This window comes from Aspergillus brunneoviolaceus, assembly GCF_003184695.1.
Source record: "Aspergillus brunneoviolaceus CBS 621.78 unplaced genomic scaffold BO95scaffold_4, whole genome shotgun sequence".
Classification (NCBI taxonomy): domain Eukaryota; kingdom Fungi; phylum Ascomycota; class Eurotiomycetes; order Eurotiales; family Aspergillaceae; genus Aspergillus; species Aspergillus brunneoviolaceus.
This window is the reverse complement of record NW_020290734.1, coordinates 118,164-132,201: the sequence shown is the minus strand read 5'-3', so window position 1 is coordinate 132,201 and position 14,038 is coordinate 118,164. Positions and strand designations below refer to the sequence as shown.

The window sequence follows — 14,038 nt, the reverse complement described above, 5'->3', positions numbered from 1 at the left end:
CGGACTCCGTAGCATTACCTCTTCCCACTCCGATCCGCCCTAAGGCATCAATTCCATCTACAGGGATGTCAGGGTGCATCGATAATGCGAGATTCGCTTCATTATGTTAATCTAAGTCTAGTACATGAACACTCAGCCCTCCACACCCCGAACCTGACCACAGGGCCCATTCGACATCTGAATCGTGGCTGCGGAGCTGTGAATGGAGGCCTTGGCGTAGGTCGACGCACTGTTGCAGGTGGTGGTATGGATCAGGTAACAGTAGCTGACCGAAGACGTAAGGTGGTTATAGTACGACATGGCGCAAGTGCTGGATTCCTGACAGCTGACGCAGCAGTCGTAGGCCGAAGCGGTGTTGCCGACGGTGATACTCTCGCCTGGAACGTTGGTGAATGACAGGAGATAAGTATATTGGCCAGCGAAGTTACCGTAGTCCGAAGAAAACGGTAGGCCGGGGACGTTGTTGGTAGCGCATGCACCGAGCACGGTGGTGCTGCTGACGACGGAGACGGTGTTGGTTGAGGTGACAGTGGCCGTCACAGCTGGAGCGGTGGCAGTCTCGGTGATGGTGGAGGCGGTGCTAAAGCTGAGTGTGGTTGAGACGTCGCTGGGAACCACCACGGAGCTGGTCAGCACCGTGTTGGTCACCGTGGTAGTGGTGGTCGAGCCTGCAGCCGTCGTGGTGATGGGCACAGCAGTCACCGTCTCCACGCTGGTGGTCTTCACCACAATCTTCTCGTGACACTCCACAGCCTGAGGATACTGATAATCATCTAGCCATGCGGCGCAGTCTTCTTCCTCAGTGTCGAGAAGAGAGCGCTTGGCTGCCGTGGCGGTGGGCAGTGACTCAGCAAGTGGAGTGAACCCAGCTGAGGTAGAGACGGTGGAGGTAGAGGTGGTCGTGATCGTCACCGTTGTGGCAACGGTGCTGGTCACGGTGGGGAGAGTGACTATCGTCGTTGACGTGATAAAGTCAGTGGAGGTGGTCGAGAAGGTATCGGTGACGGTATCAGCGGTGGTCGTCAGAACGATGGTCACATAATCGGTGGCTGTCACCGTCACCAAGGCAGGAGTCTCTGTCACAGTGCCCTGGGTAGTCGAGGTGATAATGACTGCAGTAGGATCATGGCGAGTACGAGTAATTGTTGATGTAGGCAGGTCACCAGAGACAGAGCTTGTTCCCAATTTTGTATGGCAGTAAACACTAGCCCGGGCTTGAGATTGAATCTGGCTGCTGCTGGCCACCGGGGAACTCGAAGGCACCGGACCATTGGCCGCCGCCTGCCCAAGCAGGAGGCCCGCAACAAGGGGAATGAATCTCAGAGACATTTTGTGCGGAGAAGAAGGATGCTTGACTCTGTTCATCCGTGTTCATTGGGGGGAGCGGAAGTTGCCCTAAATACCCTCTAGCTCCTCCTAAGATTTTCTCCCTTCGGCGTCGCCGTCGGCTATTTTCACCTCGCATTGACATCGAGATCAATAGTGTGAAAAAACACGAGGAACTAACTCAGGAACAAGATCCTGATCCCCACTCGCCATGAGCGATTTTATTTTGGGCCCATTGTCGAATGCCGTAAATACGGCAGTCTTCACCATTCCCTCATCTCATTCCCGGTCCTTCCCAACCAACCCAACTTCCCCGTCACTCTTTCATTTTCAATGTATTGACCATTTTCACAACCATACTCTCTCTCTTTTCTCAATCCCTCTTTTATCTTCCCTTACCTTATACATTCTTTATCTTGGAGCAGGAAGAAGAGACCGTCAAAGCAAGATGGCGCATCTGCTGGCGCGAGGATGGATACTTGCCGCCTTGTTGGCGCAAGCCCTCGCCTTGACCGTTGATATTCAACCCACCACCACTGCTCTCGTTTCTACCCCGGTGGCCACAGCATCTCATCATCACTGGACCTATAGTTCCAGGCCATTGCCCAGTCGCAGACCCTGTAGCGCTCGTTCGTCTTCTGCCATTCCTTCGTCGGTGGCTACACCTGCCCCATCGTCTGCTATTCCTTCATCTGTGGCTACACCTGCCACATCGCTTGCCATTCCTTCCTCGTCCCCTGTGAAGGTCACGCCAGTGATCAGCCCTTCCGCCCCATCATCTTCCCCAGTAAGGACATCACCCGCGGCCAGCTCCGTGATCCCTTCATCGCGACCAGTTCCAAGCCATTCAGCAAGCTCGCGGCCTCACTGGACTTACGTCTCCCGACCTCTGCCGCACCGTAGCTGCTCATCAAGTGCAATCTCGAGCGCTTTCATTCCCTCCTCACGGCCTGTTCAAACTACGCCAGCTGCGCCAACACCGACTGTTGTCAGTGATACTTCGATCTTGACTTCCACCGGTGCCGCTCAGTTGGGTACCACAGCTGCGCCAACGTCGACTGTTATCACTGATACCTCAATCTTGACTTCCACCGGTGCTGCTGAATTGGGTTCCACGGCTGCATCCAGCTCCTCAGGCCCGCAACTCACTACGTCTATGGTCCTCACCACGCGGACCGCCACCATCACAGCTTGCCCGACTACAATCCCCAACTGCCCTGTCAGCGCGAAGACGACCTTCGTAACCACGGAAACGGTGGTGGTGTCAACTACCATTTGCCCTGTGACCGAAGCAGCCACCATCACTCAAGCTGTTCCCACCTCATCTGCAGGTGCTGGTGCCAATGGCCAACAGGGCAATGGTGGTTCTGAGCTGACCACCTCCACCGTGTTCACAACCCGCACTGCAACAATCACGGCATGCCCTTCCTCCGTGACCAACTGCCCAGCTCGGTCCAAAACAACCTATCTCACCACTGAGACCATTGTTGCGTATACTACTATTTGTCCTGTGGCCGAAGCCGCCACCACCGCCGTCCAAGCCGTCCCCACGATCTCCTCATCACCTGCGGACACGGGTGCTCATGGTCAGGGCAACAGTGGTCCCAAGCTCACTACCTCGACCGTCTTCACCACTCGCACTGCGACGATCACCGCCTGCCCTTCTTCTGTGGCTGACTGCCCGGCCCGCTCCAGGACTACCTATCTCACCACCGAGACAGTTGTGGCTTACACGACCATTTGCCCGGTAGCCGACGCAACCAGTGCTCACGGAGCGAACCCCACTGCCCTTGCAATTACAGGACCTGCCGGCGTGAATGCAGCAGGTAGCAGCCCGGACCTGACAAAGTCCACCATTCTGACCACGCGCACGACCACAATCACCGCGTGCCCGTCATCCGTGACCGACTGTCCCGCCAGATCGAAGACCGCCCAGCCGACCACCGAGACATTGGTGATCGGAACCACCGTCTACCCCGTGACGAACAAGCCCACTGAAGTCCGCGGCGGCGGCGGCGCCGGTACTGCCGATAATGCCCCTTCGCAGACGACTTCCACCGTCCTCAGCACCCGAGTCGCGACCGTCAGCGCCTGCGTCGAAGACGATTCCCACTGTCAGACCTCGCAGGGCGCATACCTGACCACTGAGACCCTGGTCGTCGCCACAATCGTCGTCCCGGTCACCTCAGCCGTCCAGACCTCGGTTGCGGCGGAAGGCGTCGACGCCGTCACCGCTGTCCCCGTGCCCACATCTGCCACTCTAGCCAACGGCGGCGTTGGCGCCGGCGCAGATACGACCTACACGACCACCATCACCGTGGACTCCTGCTCGAGTGACGGGACCTGCACCGGATACGTCAGTACGATCACTGTGTCGAAGACCGATGCCGCGCAATCGACCGCCGTCGGCGCGGCGGCTCCGCACTACACCCCCGGCGGACAGCTGGGCTTCGCGACGAGCAGTCACGCTGCTTCGCCCACCTCAGCGCGTCTCATTCCCGCGAGCAGCAGTCAAAACAGTGGCAATACAATGAGCGCGGCCGTTGTGCCCTCCGGTACCGGGAGCGCGGCGGGTGCGTTATACACGGGCGCTGCTGCTGCGGGAGCGCAGGGGTCGGTGCTGGGGCCGATTGTTGGAACGGTGATGGCTGTTCTTATGGCGCTGTTGGTTTGAAGATAGAATCGCACTCTAGGAAACCACTCCTCTTTTTCTCGACTTGATTATATCCCGTGCAATGTTCGAATCCAATCTCAACTAGTCATCTTACGTACATTAGTGCCCTAGAGTGGGTTAGACCCCCGTCGGCGATCTCGGATCTCGGCCCCTCGGGTCCAACATAGGTACATCTCCACCACCCAGAAGCACACGATTCGGTAATAATGCTCAATCCGATGCCCAAAAGTCCCTATGTAAAACAACATATTATACATTCCAGCCGCAGATACAAGACCCCACTAGTTTCTATTATGTACAGCGTCTCGCTCCAACAACCCACGCTCCGCCAATTCAGTTGACAATCAGCCCATACCGAATCGACGACTCCAGCTCAAACGGCATCTTGACCATGTGCATCAGGCACCGCTTCAGGATCTCCTCTGCGCCCAAGACCTCATGCACATACCGCTTGGCGTAGAGCGCAAGGAACGTGCGGAGATCCTTTGTCCCCCCTGCTGCCGGGTCAGGCATCATCAGGCCGGCGATCTGGTCGGAGAGGTTGCGCGCATCTCCGGGGAGGTACGCGTCGCTGATCTGGGAGACGACCGTCGCGAAGCGCGGCACGAAGCTGTGGAGCATGCTTTTCAGGTACTCGTAGTCTTGGAAGGAGGCTTGGTCGAGGCCGGTGCGGCCTAGGGTGACGAGGATGCTGGTGGGCTGTTAGTGGTTGTTGGGGGAGGAGGGGTAGGAATAGGAGGGAACATGGGGGGAAAGAAGGTGAAGAAAAAGGGAAGGGACGAGGAGGGAGGGGCCAAACACTTACACGTATAGAAACTGGCTATCCTCCTCGGTGTCCCCCGCAATGACCTGGTCCCTGGATCATCTCAGTCTCAGGCTCCGTGGGGAAGAGGATCAAACACAAGGCAAGCCGAGGAGTGAGTACCCACCGTGGAATCTCAGCGAATAGCAGTGTGGGGATGGAAATGTTCTTCAATAATGTTTCTACGAAGGTTCTAGCGGGTACGTAGGCGTCTTGTCGGTCATCAACAGATACCAAGGCGCGGCTGATGAAGCGGTACTGAGAGGTTGGTTCATCTGCGCTGTGGTCGAATACACTATGAATCGCAATTAGCGAACGAACTCGAAAGTGGTTCGTACATAAGAATGTCGCGGCCTACATCTTGCCCTGTCCATTGAAGACTAGAACCTTGGCCTCGACTGAAACCTCATCATCGGGGAAAGGTAACCGAGAGTAACCCCCGTGAAGAAAGAAATACCGCATGGATCCCTTCCCACCAGAAGAGTATAACGGGTCAAGCGAGGAAGTCAACTTATGCATTGGAAGGTTGTTGTGCGTGGGGTCACAGGGTGGCGTGATTCGAACGATTGCACGGGAATGATATGTTATGGGACCTTGGTTGAAGAAAATGCCATTTTGCGGCTTTCACGCGCCTAAACATTGGCGGTGACGGGTATATGGAAGAATGAACAGAGAATTACACGTGGCGCCATATTCTATTTTTGGCCTTGGTGGAGAGCATTCCTTCGAGGCTTTCGTCCGACCTTCCCGAGATCCGAGTCTACATGTACATTGGACGCCAGGCTCGGGTTATCGGAGTATTCAGGGATGTCCGGGCAGTAATCTGCGTAGTAAGAGCATCATTCCCTAAGGTGACAGGGTTGTCTCCTGTCTCGTCAAATTAATCGGCCTTCGCCAACTAGACAAGTGTGGGTCATTTGTGCCAAGATCGTCCCCGCAACTGGGTCGCATTCGAAGCAACCCTCGACCCTGGGGGAAGGGTTTATAGACGTGCTCGTCCCCCTGTTGGTAGTCTGATCTGTTAATTCCGTAGTATACAGCATTGAGATGTGGACTTGTCTTCAACAGCAATGCTAGGGAATGCCATCGAACTAAGACCCGTGTTCTAGGAGGGCATCAGAGAGCTAATGAAGATTCGAAGATAGAGGAACTTTCTTGGATTATAATTCTAAATTTGGAAACCTGGGTCGACGATGGCCGAAATGCCATGACCGAGACAGCAAGCGAACAATCATAACTCAACAACCAGCCTGCAGATTCCGGGGTCGCTAACAGGCCGTGACAGCTGCTTAATCCTCTTTCAAGACCTTGGGGCAAGTCTTGATGACTGCCCGGGCTGCGGAAGGCGTGCACGTGAAGAAAGGCTGTGTTGTTCGTCAGGATTCAGAAGACAGTCCTGTGAAAGACGCCATCTGGTGGCGTCGTCCTGGGTGCGAGCAGGGTGTTGGTGGTGGGTATATATTACATCGCAGAGTAAAACCCGCACCTGCAGCAGGTATGACGGTGGCGAAAGGATGTGTGGGGCAGGTAGAAGGCGTAATTCGTATCTCATTTGGTACCGTGCATAATGATTGATCATTGGCACATTCTTAAGTCCACCTTCTCCAGACAGGGGAAGCCAGACAACTGGTCCTGCAACTGCGGTAAGCTCCCCGACAAGCCTCCAACGTCAGAAAGGATCAACCGCTTCAACGTATGTCGAGACCGATCGAGGATGTGCATGAGATCTGATGACCGGATAGCTGTACAGCAGAGCGATATCCGTTCCAACAGGCAGGATAAAGACTCTGACTTGGCGACATACGAGTAGAATTCGATGGCCAAGTCTTTAGGTGTCAGACTGAGATAGAGTTTCCGAAGATTCGGCGTGCTGAGCAGCATATTCAAAAGGAAGGAATAGTTGTGTGGCGTGAGTTTGTGCTCCAGATGGAGGTTTGTGAGGGATCCCCATCCGGCACGAAAGCCTGGACTGAGGAAGAGCGTTTTTGGCAATCTCTGAATGTTCATGAGTTCGGACCTATAGTTCGTTCCCCTGCCATACCAGAATAGCTTCACGGGCAAAGCAGTATCGGCGATAATGTCAAGCAGGATGCTCGCGGCGTCGTCGGGGGTGAAGTTTTGGTCATAGGATACATTCATCTCGTCCTCGTCGGGCGCAAGATGGTTGCCTAGTGGTGAGATTACAAACGATCGGCAATTGACCAGCCTGTCGACCAGATTGTTGCGGAACTGTCGGATAGTGGGATTTTCAAGTGGGTTGAAAATATGGCCTGCGGCGCTGCGCTGCCATTCGAGATTGCGCCCCAGAAATGGTTCGGGGGCCATGACCACCAACCGCTGAACATGCTGTCGCATAATCTCGTTGTTTGCGATCGCGTGGATTTGACTGAGGCTCCCCTTGGAGAAATCGAGGTGGATCTCCGAGTAGCGTTGAGCCAGGCGGTGGATTGTTCGGTTGTATGTATGGCGACATGTTCCCAGCAGAGAGGCTAGATCTTGAGTTTCGAGCTCGTCGCAGATGAGCTCCAGAAGCTCCAATGGTAGTTTGTCTAGCAGGCAATGCATAATGATGTAGCGTATTGCAGACACTGCGATAGACTTTCGAGAGGGGAAGAGTATTTCGCTATTGTCTTTCATTTATGTGACGGAGGCGGCGGCCTCAAGGTCCCTCGCGTACCTTGGTGGCACGGTCCGAAATTCATTTGTCGCAGATCGTCACCCCCACTCCAACGTCACCTAAACCAGTGATTAGCACGCCACATTAGATAAAAGACGGTCTTGGTAAGAACTCTGAGTGTAATCGCAGCATTGTAAGTTTGATCATCACTCGATGGGCCGAGAGCCATTGACGCGGTAATCGGTTTGCCAGAACTGCTTCCGCCCTCGCTCCAGCGCCTGGTTGTGCTTAGCCTTCGTCTTGCTTCATAGCTCTTGATGCTCGCTACCGGGAGGCTTCTTGCTTGGGGGTTCCTTCTCTAAGATGTCTGTAGACATCAAAATCGGAGCTGAGGGGACCTGGCGTCTGCGCTTTCGGATCGGTGCGCTCTCGCTTGGAAAAAAAACCATCCCGGCATCAGGCTCGTTGCGTCGGGGGAGAGGGCTTGAAGCAGCCCTAGAGTCGCTGCCTGTTTCACCAAGATCCCGATCTTTTCTCCTGCGGCGCTTTCGTGCCTTTTGATTCTCCTCTTCTTGACGCCGGGTTGCTGTTGATGCCGCCTCGAGTTGAGCTTCTTGCAGAGCTCGTGCGCGCTGGGCATTGAGAGGACGGGGCTGGCAGTCTCCGCACATATGCTCGTCCGGGAATAGATTATCGCCGTAGTAGCACACGATGTGTTGCCATGTATAGCATCTTTCGCAGTATATTGTCTGACCGTCATCGTGGCTGAGGCCGCAGATGCATTTGATCACTTCCGACTCCTGCCCCGGCAATTCTTCCACAGAATTCTCTCTTCGTGGGGGCTCGATTTCGAAATGGTCATTGAAGACGGCGTCATAGTCCTTGGGGTTTTTGGGAGCGGACATCAATGACGGATCCAAATCACGAATGCTCCCAGAATAGTCACCATTCTCGGGCACGACGTGGTCGCGGTCGATGTGGAAAAGCAAGGAGTGCGATGAAAAGAAAGGTTCGCGCTGTGGACAATCATCCCACCTGCATATGAGCGGTTGCCCCGATGTTTGCAGAGCTTTCTGTTCCAGCTCCTCGACAACTTCAAACGGATCGACTTCGGCATTATCCACAACTAGCCCACCGTGGGTGACTTTGATATGGTGCATCAGATCTTCCTGCAAACTGTATGATGTACTACATCCTTCTAGCGGACAGCGGAATCCAAGGTGTGCGACATGCTCGTCTTTTATGTGTTTGAGCAGGGTACCCTGAGAGCCCCATGTGCAGGAGTAAAAGCAATCATGCCATCTGCACCTGGAAGGATTTTGAGAATTTGGATCGTCGCTTGTGGGAAGAGGTCTCGGACTCTGGTCAAATGGAGACGAACTATTCCGGGGATGAGGCGAATCAGGTTGATAGCTGAGAGCATCAACACTGGGAACAGGAGAGATGTGACTATGTTTAGATGTATACATAGCTTCATTAGCGGGTGAGGGGCTCCGGTAGCTGCTGAATTCAAGGCCCGATAAATTCTGCGACAGCGCACTGTGGCGGTCGCCACTAACGATCGATATATTCGCCAGACTGTCCCTTACTTCTTCGTCGCTGTTCTCGTTATTCTGTATCGGCGGAAGCGACAAAAGGGCCAAGTCGAACAGGTGGTCAGCAATGTGTTCCTCCATAGGTGTCGGTCCACCAGAGACTTTTGGCTTTTCGGGATCCGGATGCTCCAACCAGTCACAAAATGGACAACTGGGAAACACGGGACCGGGTCGCGCGGCTCGGATCTGAAGCTTCTTGATCTGCATATCGGTGAAACGTCCAGAATGCATTTCTCTGACATGAATCGCGAACTCCTCGGCACTCTTCATTACTGTCCGATCTGACGATGCATGGCGCATTGAGCAGATCCATTCCGTCGATGGTGCTGGATGGGCTTTCATGTGCGCCAGCCATTGCTCAGCGGAAGAGAACAGCTCACGAGGGCTCGTACAGTCTTCGAAGAGACAGATGTACGGCTCCAGGTCATCCTGAAAGTGCTTTCTACCAAAGTTCAGCGTATGAAGGCTTGTAAATCATGTTCACTTACTTACATCCATCGAGTGCCAGTCAGATACTTGATGTTGATGACAAAAGGACAGTATGGGCATTGCGCCTCTTTCTGTCCGGAAGCTACCGATGGGGGCTTGGGAATGTGTTCATTCATTCGTGGAATGTGAGAACTCGGTGTTGCTGTAGACACCACAGACGGTTCCGATGAGCGTGGGTACTGAAACCGTTGAGGATAAAAGGTAGACGCCGTTCGAGTCGTAGGGGCTCGTGCTGGCGAAGGAAGCGGAGCATCTGGTATTGAGGGTCGCTTCCGGCTGGCTGGTGGGGTCGGTATGTGGTAGACCCCCCGGCCACTTGGCAGAACCGGGGCGACGAAGCCACCTTGATACTTCTTTGGCGACGGCTTGTTGTACAGAAACCGACGTCGTCGAAAGCAAATAGCATCCGCAAGCCGAGATCGCAAGGCTTCCGACAAGCGAGAGTGTCGGAGTTTCAGCACCTGGGATATGAAGGATTCAAAGGCTTGGTTGATATCATTGCCATCTTCGTCAAGGATAATCAAACGAGTGATGCGCGAATAAGGATTTCTAACTCCAGCATTACGTATTGCAATTGAAAGGTGGTGAAGACGAGTGATGGTGTCCTCCACGGCTTGATATGCCGGCACGATGGACAAGTTTTTCAGAGGTTGAATTTGAAAACCTGGATAGCAAGGCGTTGTGTTACTGATGTCGCGTCCCGGAGTAGTGGCCTCACACTTAGTCGATATTTCTGAGCGTCTTGCTTCGTCATTATTGGAGCTAGATCCCTCCAACTCGGTACGAAGAGCTGTACACATATCAGCTTGCAGTGCTTCCCAAGTCGGTGAAGCAAGACATTGTAGGCGAGGTTATCGCTTGATTACGCACCCTGACCGGCATATAGAGCCAAAATCTCGAGCAGGTTGATGATGATTCTCTGAACGTCTGGGCTGTCCCTCAGTCGATACTCCAAGGATGCTTTATATCTGGCGAAAACACCTATATTGGTAGCCCACAGGTTAAAGCGCGCGAGCTGAGCTTCAGCCAAGTGGGAGAAAGATCCCGAGACTTGGAGGCACTTTTGCAAAGCGATGACCGCGCTTTGAGCCAGTACCGTAATCTGACGCTTTTCGGGGTCTTCAGGGTCTTCCATGGCCGGGCTGCAGATCTGGAATCCTCCAGATAACTAAGAGCTTGAATTAACTAAGATGGGGAAGGAGGGGAAGGAAAAACGTGGGCTGTCACGTGGCATCAGCACTAGTCAGCGAGGCTGACTTTCCTACACTCACCACTCACCATCCCACCGTGTCACTCATGGCAAGATTATTCTTATTCTTATATCCGACTTGATGGCTTTCGCATCAGGGAAGGTGGATCAACCTCCTGGTGAACTATTCTCGCTATTCCAAGCTGTTTTACCCCACTTTGCTTCCATCGCCAGCCAACGGGTCACGCAATACCGCGACAATGCAGACAAACGCATTCCCTACGTTTTGTTCGAGGCCGATCTCATTCTCCTGGGCCTACGACAACCCACCATCGCTGCATCTCTCTCTCCCGAATCAGCGACAGAAGTGAGGAATGCTTGCGTGGAACAAATAACGGAGATGCTGGGGATTCTTGGGAGCATGTTGCGACAGGACCGAGCTTCTACCGAGGTAATCATTAGGTCGGGCAGTTCGGATATCGATGAGGTCTTTACTGAGCAATCGTGACTAGGCCAACTCGTTCTATCCTTTACTCGAAGGCATCCGGGCTGGCACCATCTCCTGTACCGATTTTGAATTGTGTTCTACCGAGGGGAATCAGTACGCCACAGTGAGCAAATTTAGCCAATGCGCTCGCGAATTGGACCGTCTTTGTAGCGATGAGACACCAGTGCCGCCCTCAAAACGTCATAAGAAGCAACCGTCTTTCGAAAAGACCCGAGCTTTTGCAAGACTTCTGTATGAATGTGTTTCAGCCAAGGGGCAGTGCCAATGCAACTCCTGTCATGGCTCAATGCTTTATCTTCAGACTCATTCCCATCCGGATCCTTCGCGTGTCCAGCTCAATTTCAAAATGCTTTTTACCAAGGCCTCCGCCTCCTCCTACAAGTGGTTCGAGAGTATTGTCAACGTGACTCTTCCGGATCCAAGTATGAGCACTTCTGTGTCTTCCTGCCAGCGTGATTTGAACCTGAGCCCTAAAGAGCAAATTGCCATCAGATTCACACTCACTGCGGCTTCCAATAGACCTCCGTCGCGCGACATCGCAATAGAGTCAATTTGTCTCGCGCTTCCAGCAAGCAATATGTCAATTCTCAACCTGGGTATCGAGGGCGGCAAAATGGTCAAGAGACCACCTCCCCGTGAGCGAGCCTCGGCGTCCACATACGATCAAGCGTTGACACTTGACGAAGTCCTACGGATGACGCCACCGTTGCCGCTAAAGCTGCGCCGGATTCTCGCTGTGATTCTTGCTCATTCCGCTTTGCAGCTCTATGAGACTCGTTGGTTGCCGACGACTTTAACCTCGACGCGTGTCATCTTCATGCAAACAGACCAGGGCCAGGTCGTTCCTCGGCCATTGATTGCCACTCGCCCGGCACAGCAAGAGGACAGAGATGAAGAGACGCATGATTGGCAGGACCTGGCTCATTCGAGTCCGTTTGTTCTCTCTCTCGGAATCATCCTGCTTGAGTTATGGTTCGGTAAGCATATCAGCGAGTTGCGCGATACAACGGATATGCCCCTCGACGGGGCAGAGGATCCCAATGCCGACCTCTTCACCGCGCAGCGATTATGGGAGCAGTCCGAATGGGATATGAGTACCAGATACCGTAATGCAGTTGGAGCTTGTGTGAACTGGGATGTTTGGGACTCCGAAAAGGCCAGCCCAGAACATCTCTGTCGATTGTTATATGACCAAGTCGTGTCACCTATCGAGGATCAGTTGGCAGAAGAGTTCAACGCCGATATTGAAGAGATAGACAATCTTCTTTTGTCCTTGAGCAAGAGCAAGGATCAACGGGCCATAAGCCTAGCCCATCAGAAGCGACTTTTAAACGGTGGGAAACGCTCGCATCCCAATGGTTCTATTCAGTCACTCCCGGTCAAACGGCGATACACCGCAGATCAACGCAGATCATCCCGAAGCTGGAGTCCTTGCCCTGAGTCTGATGACGAGCTATCTTCCCAGGTAGACCCAGATACCTATACCGTGGCCATCATCTGCGCGTTGGGTCTGGAAACAAATGCAGTCATGGGCGTCATGGATGAGATTTATGAGAGCTTGCCTGAGGCAGCTCGTAAGGATGCCAATGCATATACAACCGGCCGCATTGGGAAAACTTCCGTCGTCATCGTCCACCTCCCCGGAATGGGAAAGCTAAATTCGGCCAACAGTACAATGCGCCTCAAGTCGACCTTTCCAAAGGTGGGCCTTTGCCTGGTGGTCGGAGTGTGCGGTGGTGCACCCTACAATTCTCGGGCAAAGAAGGAGATCGTGTTGGGCGACGTGATAATCAGTACCGGACTGAAGCAGATCGACTTCGGCCGCTACTATGCTAACGGCTTCGTTCCGAAGGATGACCCTGAAGATAATTTCGGGCGACCGGTGGACCGTCTGCGCTCTTTCTTGCGCATGCTAAGTGAAACCAGCTACTATTATGATCGTATAAGTGATGAAACGCGTACCACACTAAAAACGCTCCTTCGCTCAGCGACGGGCGAAAGTCTCGCCTACCCAGGTGCCCATCGGGATCATCTGTATGAATCCAATTACCAACATCAATGTCGTGCCAAAAGCGCATGTGAAACATGCAATGTAACCGATGGGACAGTTTGCCAATATGCCCTAGACACATCGTGTGACAATCTGGGGTGTGAGGCGAGTCGCGTGGTGAGTAGGTCTCGTCTGGCTAACCTTGATTCGTCACGCCCAGTGGTGCACTTTGGTCGTGTGGCATGTGGTGATGGCGTAATGAAATCTGCGCAGGATCGCGATCGGTTTGTTGAGCAATATCAAGTGATCGGGTTTGAGATGGAAGCGGCGGGGGCTTGGGATGCATTTCCGACTGTTGTCATCAAGGGAGTGTGCGACTATGCTGATAGTCACAAGAATAAACTGTGGCAAGGCTATAGCGCTGCAGTCGCAGCATCGTGTATGAAGGCGGTCCTGGCCCATTGGGCCTCTCGCACTCCTTCGGTCACTTGAGCACCGTTCCCGGTAGTGAAGTTCAGGCCGTTCCCAATCTGCTGCAGGCGACGAACGGCTTAGTACTGCCCTTCAGCCGTTCGTGAATCCTCTTCCATTTTTTTCCAAACAGCTTTCTGGTTTCCATAGCAGAGGCTCTGGATCGTGGTGATAGGACCTCATTCGGCTTGCTGACCAGAGTGGATGGTTTCGTGGGACCCTAGACAAATGATTTACTGCTCGCCATGCTTGTCGACATGATTGGATCGGCAACAAGGGCACTCAACTTCATCACGCGCTTAAGAGGCTACGTCGGCCCCATAGTGGAATAGATCTTTCTACCAGGGACTTAGCGTCCGATCTTGCAACCGAAGGCT

The 14,038-nt window shown here is 53.6% G+C and overlaps 5 protein-coding genes across 5 annotated transcripts; 1 reads left to right on the top strand and 4 right to left on the bottom strand.

Annotated features, from left to right (window-relative positions):
- Window positions 1-132: 132 nt before the first annotated feature.
- Window positions 133-1,345, bottom strand: BO95DRAFT_403935 (uncharacterized protein; the record flags this gene model as incomplete). The annotated part of the gene is made up of 1 exon (XM_025583940.1): window positions 133-1,345. Exon 1 carries the CDS (start codon window positions 1,327-1,329, stop codon window positions 133-135), a length of 1,197 nt encoding a protein of 398 aa, XP_025447007.1. The 5' UTR covers window positions 1,330-1,345.
- Window positions 1,346-4,037: 2,692 nt separating this feature from the next.
- BO95DRAFT_379511 (uncharacterized protein) lies at window positions 4,038-5,414 on the bottom strand. Its single transcript, XM_025583322.1, has 4 exons — window positions 5,161-5,414; window positions 4,930-5,097; window positions 4,818-4,856; window positions 4,038-4,691 (listed from the first exon to the last, which is right to left on the bottom strand). The coding sequence occupies exons 1-4, from the start codon at window positions 5,319-5,321 to the stop codon at window positions 4,334-4,336; spliced, it is 726 nt and encodes a 241-aa protein (XP_025447006.1). The 5' UTR covers window positions 5,322-5,414; the 3' UTR covers window positions 4,038-4,333.
- Window positions 5,415-6,377: 963 nt separating this feature from the next.
- Window positions 6,378-7,367, bottom strand: BO95DRAFT_449339 (uncharacterized protein; the record flags this gene model as incomplete). The annotated part of the gene is made up of 1 exon (XM_025587943.1): window positions 6,378-7,367. The coding sequence occupies one exon, from the start codon at window positions 7,365-7,367 to the stop codon at window positions 6,378-6,380; it is 990 nt and encodes a 329-aa protein (XP_025447005.1).
- A 357-nt stretch (window positions 7,368-7,724) lies between these two features.
- Window positions 7,725-10,638, bottom strand: BO95DRAFT_458968 (uncharacterized protein; the record flags this gene model as incomplete). Its single annotated transcript, XM_025588605.1, has 3 exons — window positions 7,725-9,456; window positions 9,507-10,293; window positions 10,374-10,638. The coding sequence occupies 3 exons, from the start codon at window positions 10,636-10,638 to the stop codon at window positions 7,725-7,727; spliced, it is 2,784 nt and encodes a 927-aa protein (XP_025447004.1).
- Window positions 10,639-12,680: 2,042 nt separating this feature from the next.
- On the top strand, window positions 12,681-13,646 carry BO95DRAFT_346258 (5'-methylthioadenosine/S-adenosylhomocysteine nucleosidase family protein; the record flags this gene model as incomplete). The annotated part of the gene is made up of 1 exon (XM_025581991.1): window positions 12,681-13,646. A coding segment is annotated over one exon (966 nt), but the record flags the coding sequence as incomplete, so codon positions are not given.
- Between the last annotated feature and the right edge of the window lie 392 nt (window positions 13,647-14,038).

Excerpts from the sequence above, each read along its gene's own strand:
- BO95DRAFT_379511 (XM_025583322.1), bottom strand. The coding sequence starts at position 5,321 with ATGCATAAGTTGACTTCCTCGCTTGACCCGTTATACTCTTCTGGTGGG. Across the intron at positions 4,857-4,929 it reads CTATTCGCTGAGATTCCACG|GGACCAGGTCATTGCGGGGG; the intron begins GTGGGTACTCAC and ends GAGATGATCCAG. Across the intron at positions 4,692-4,817 it reads GACACCGAGGAGGATAGCCA|CATCCTCGTCACCCTAGGCC; the intron begins GTTTCTATACGT and ends ACAGCCCACCAG.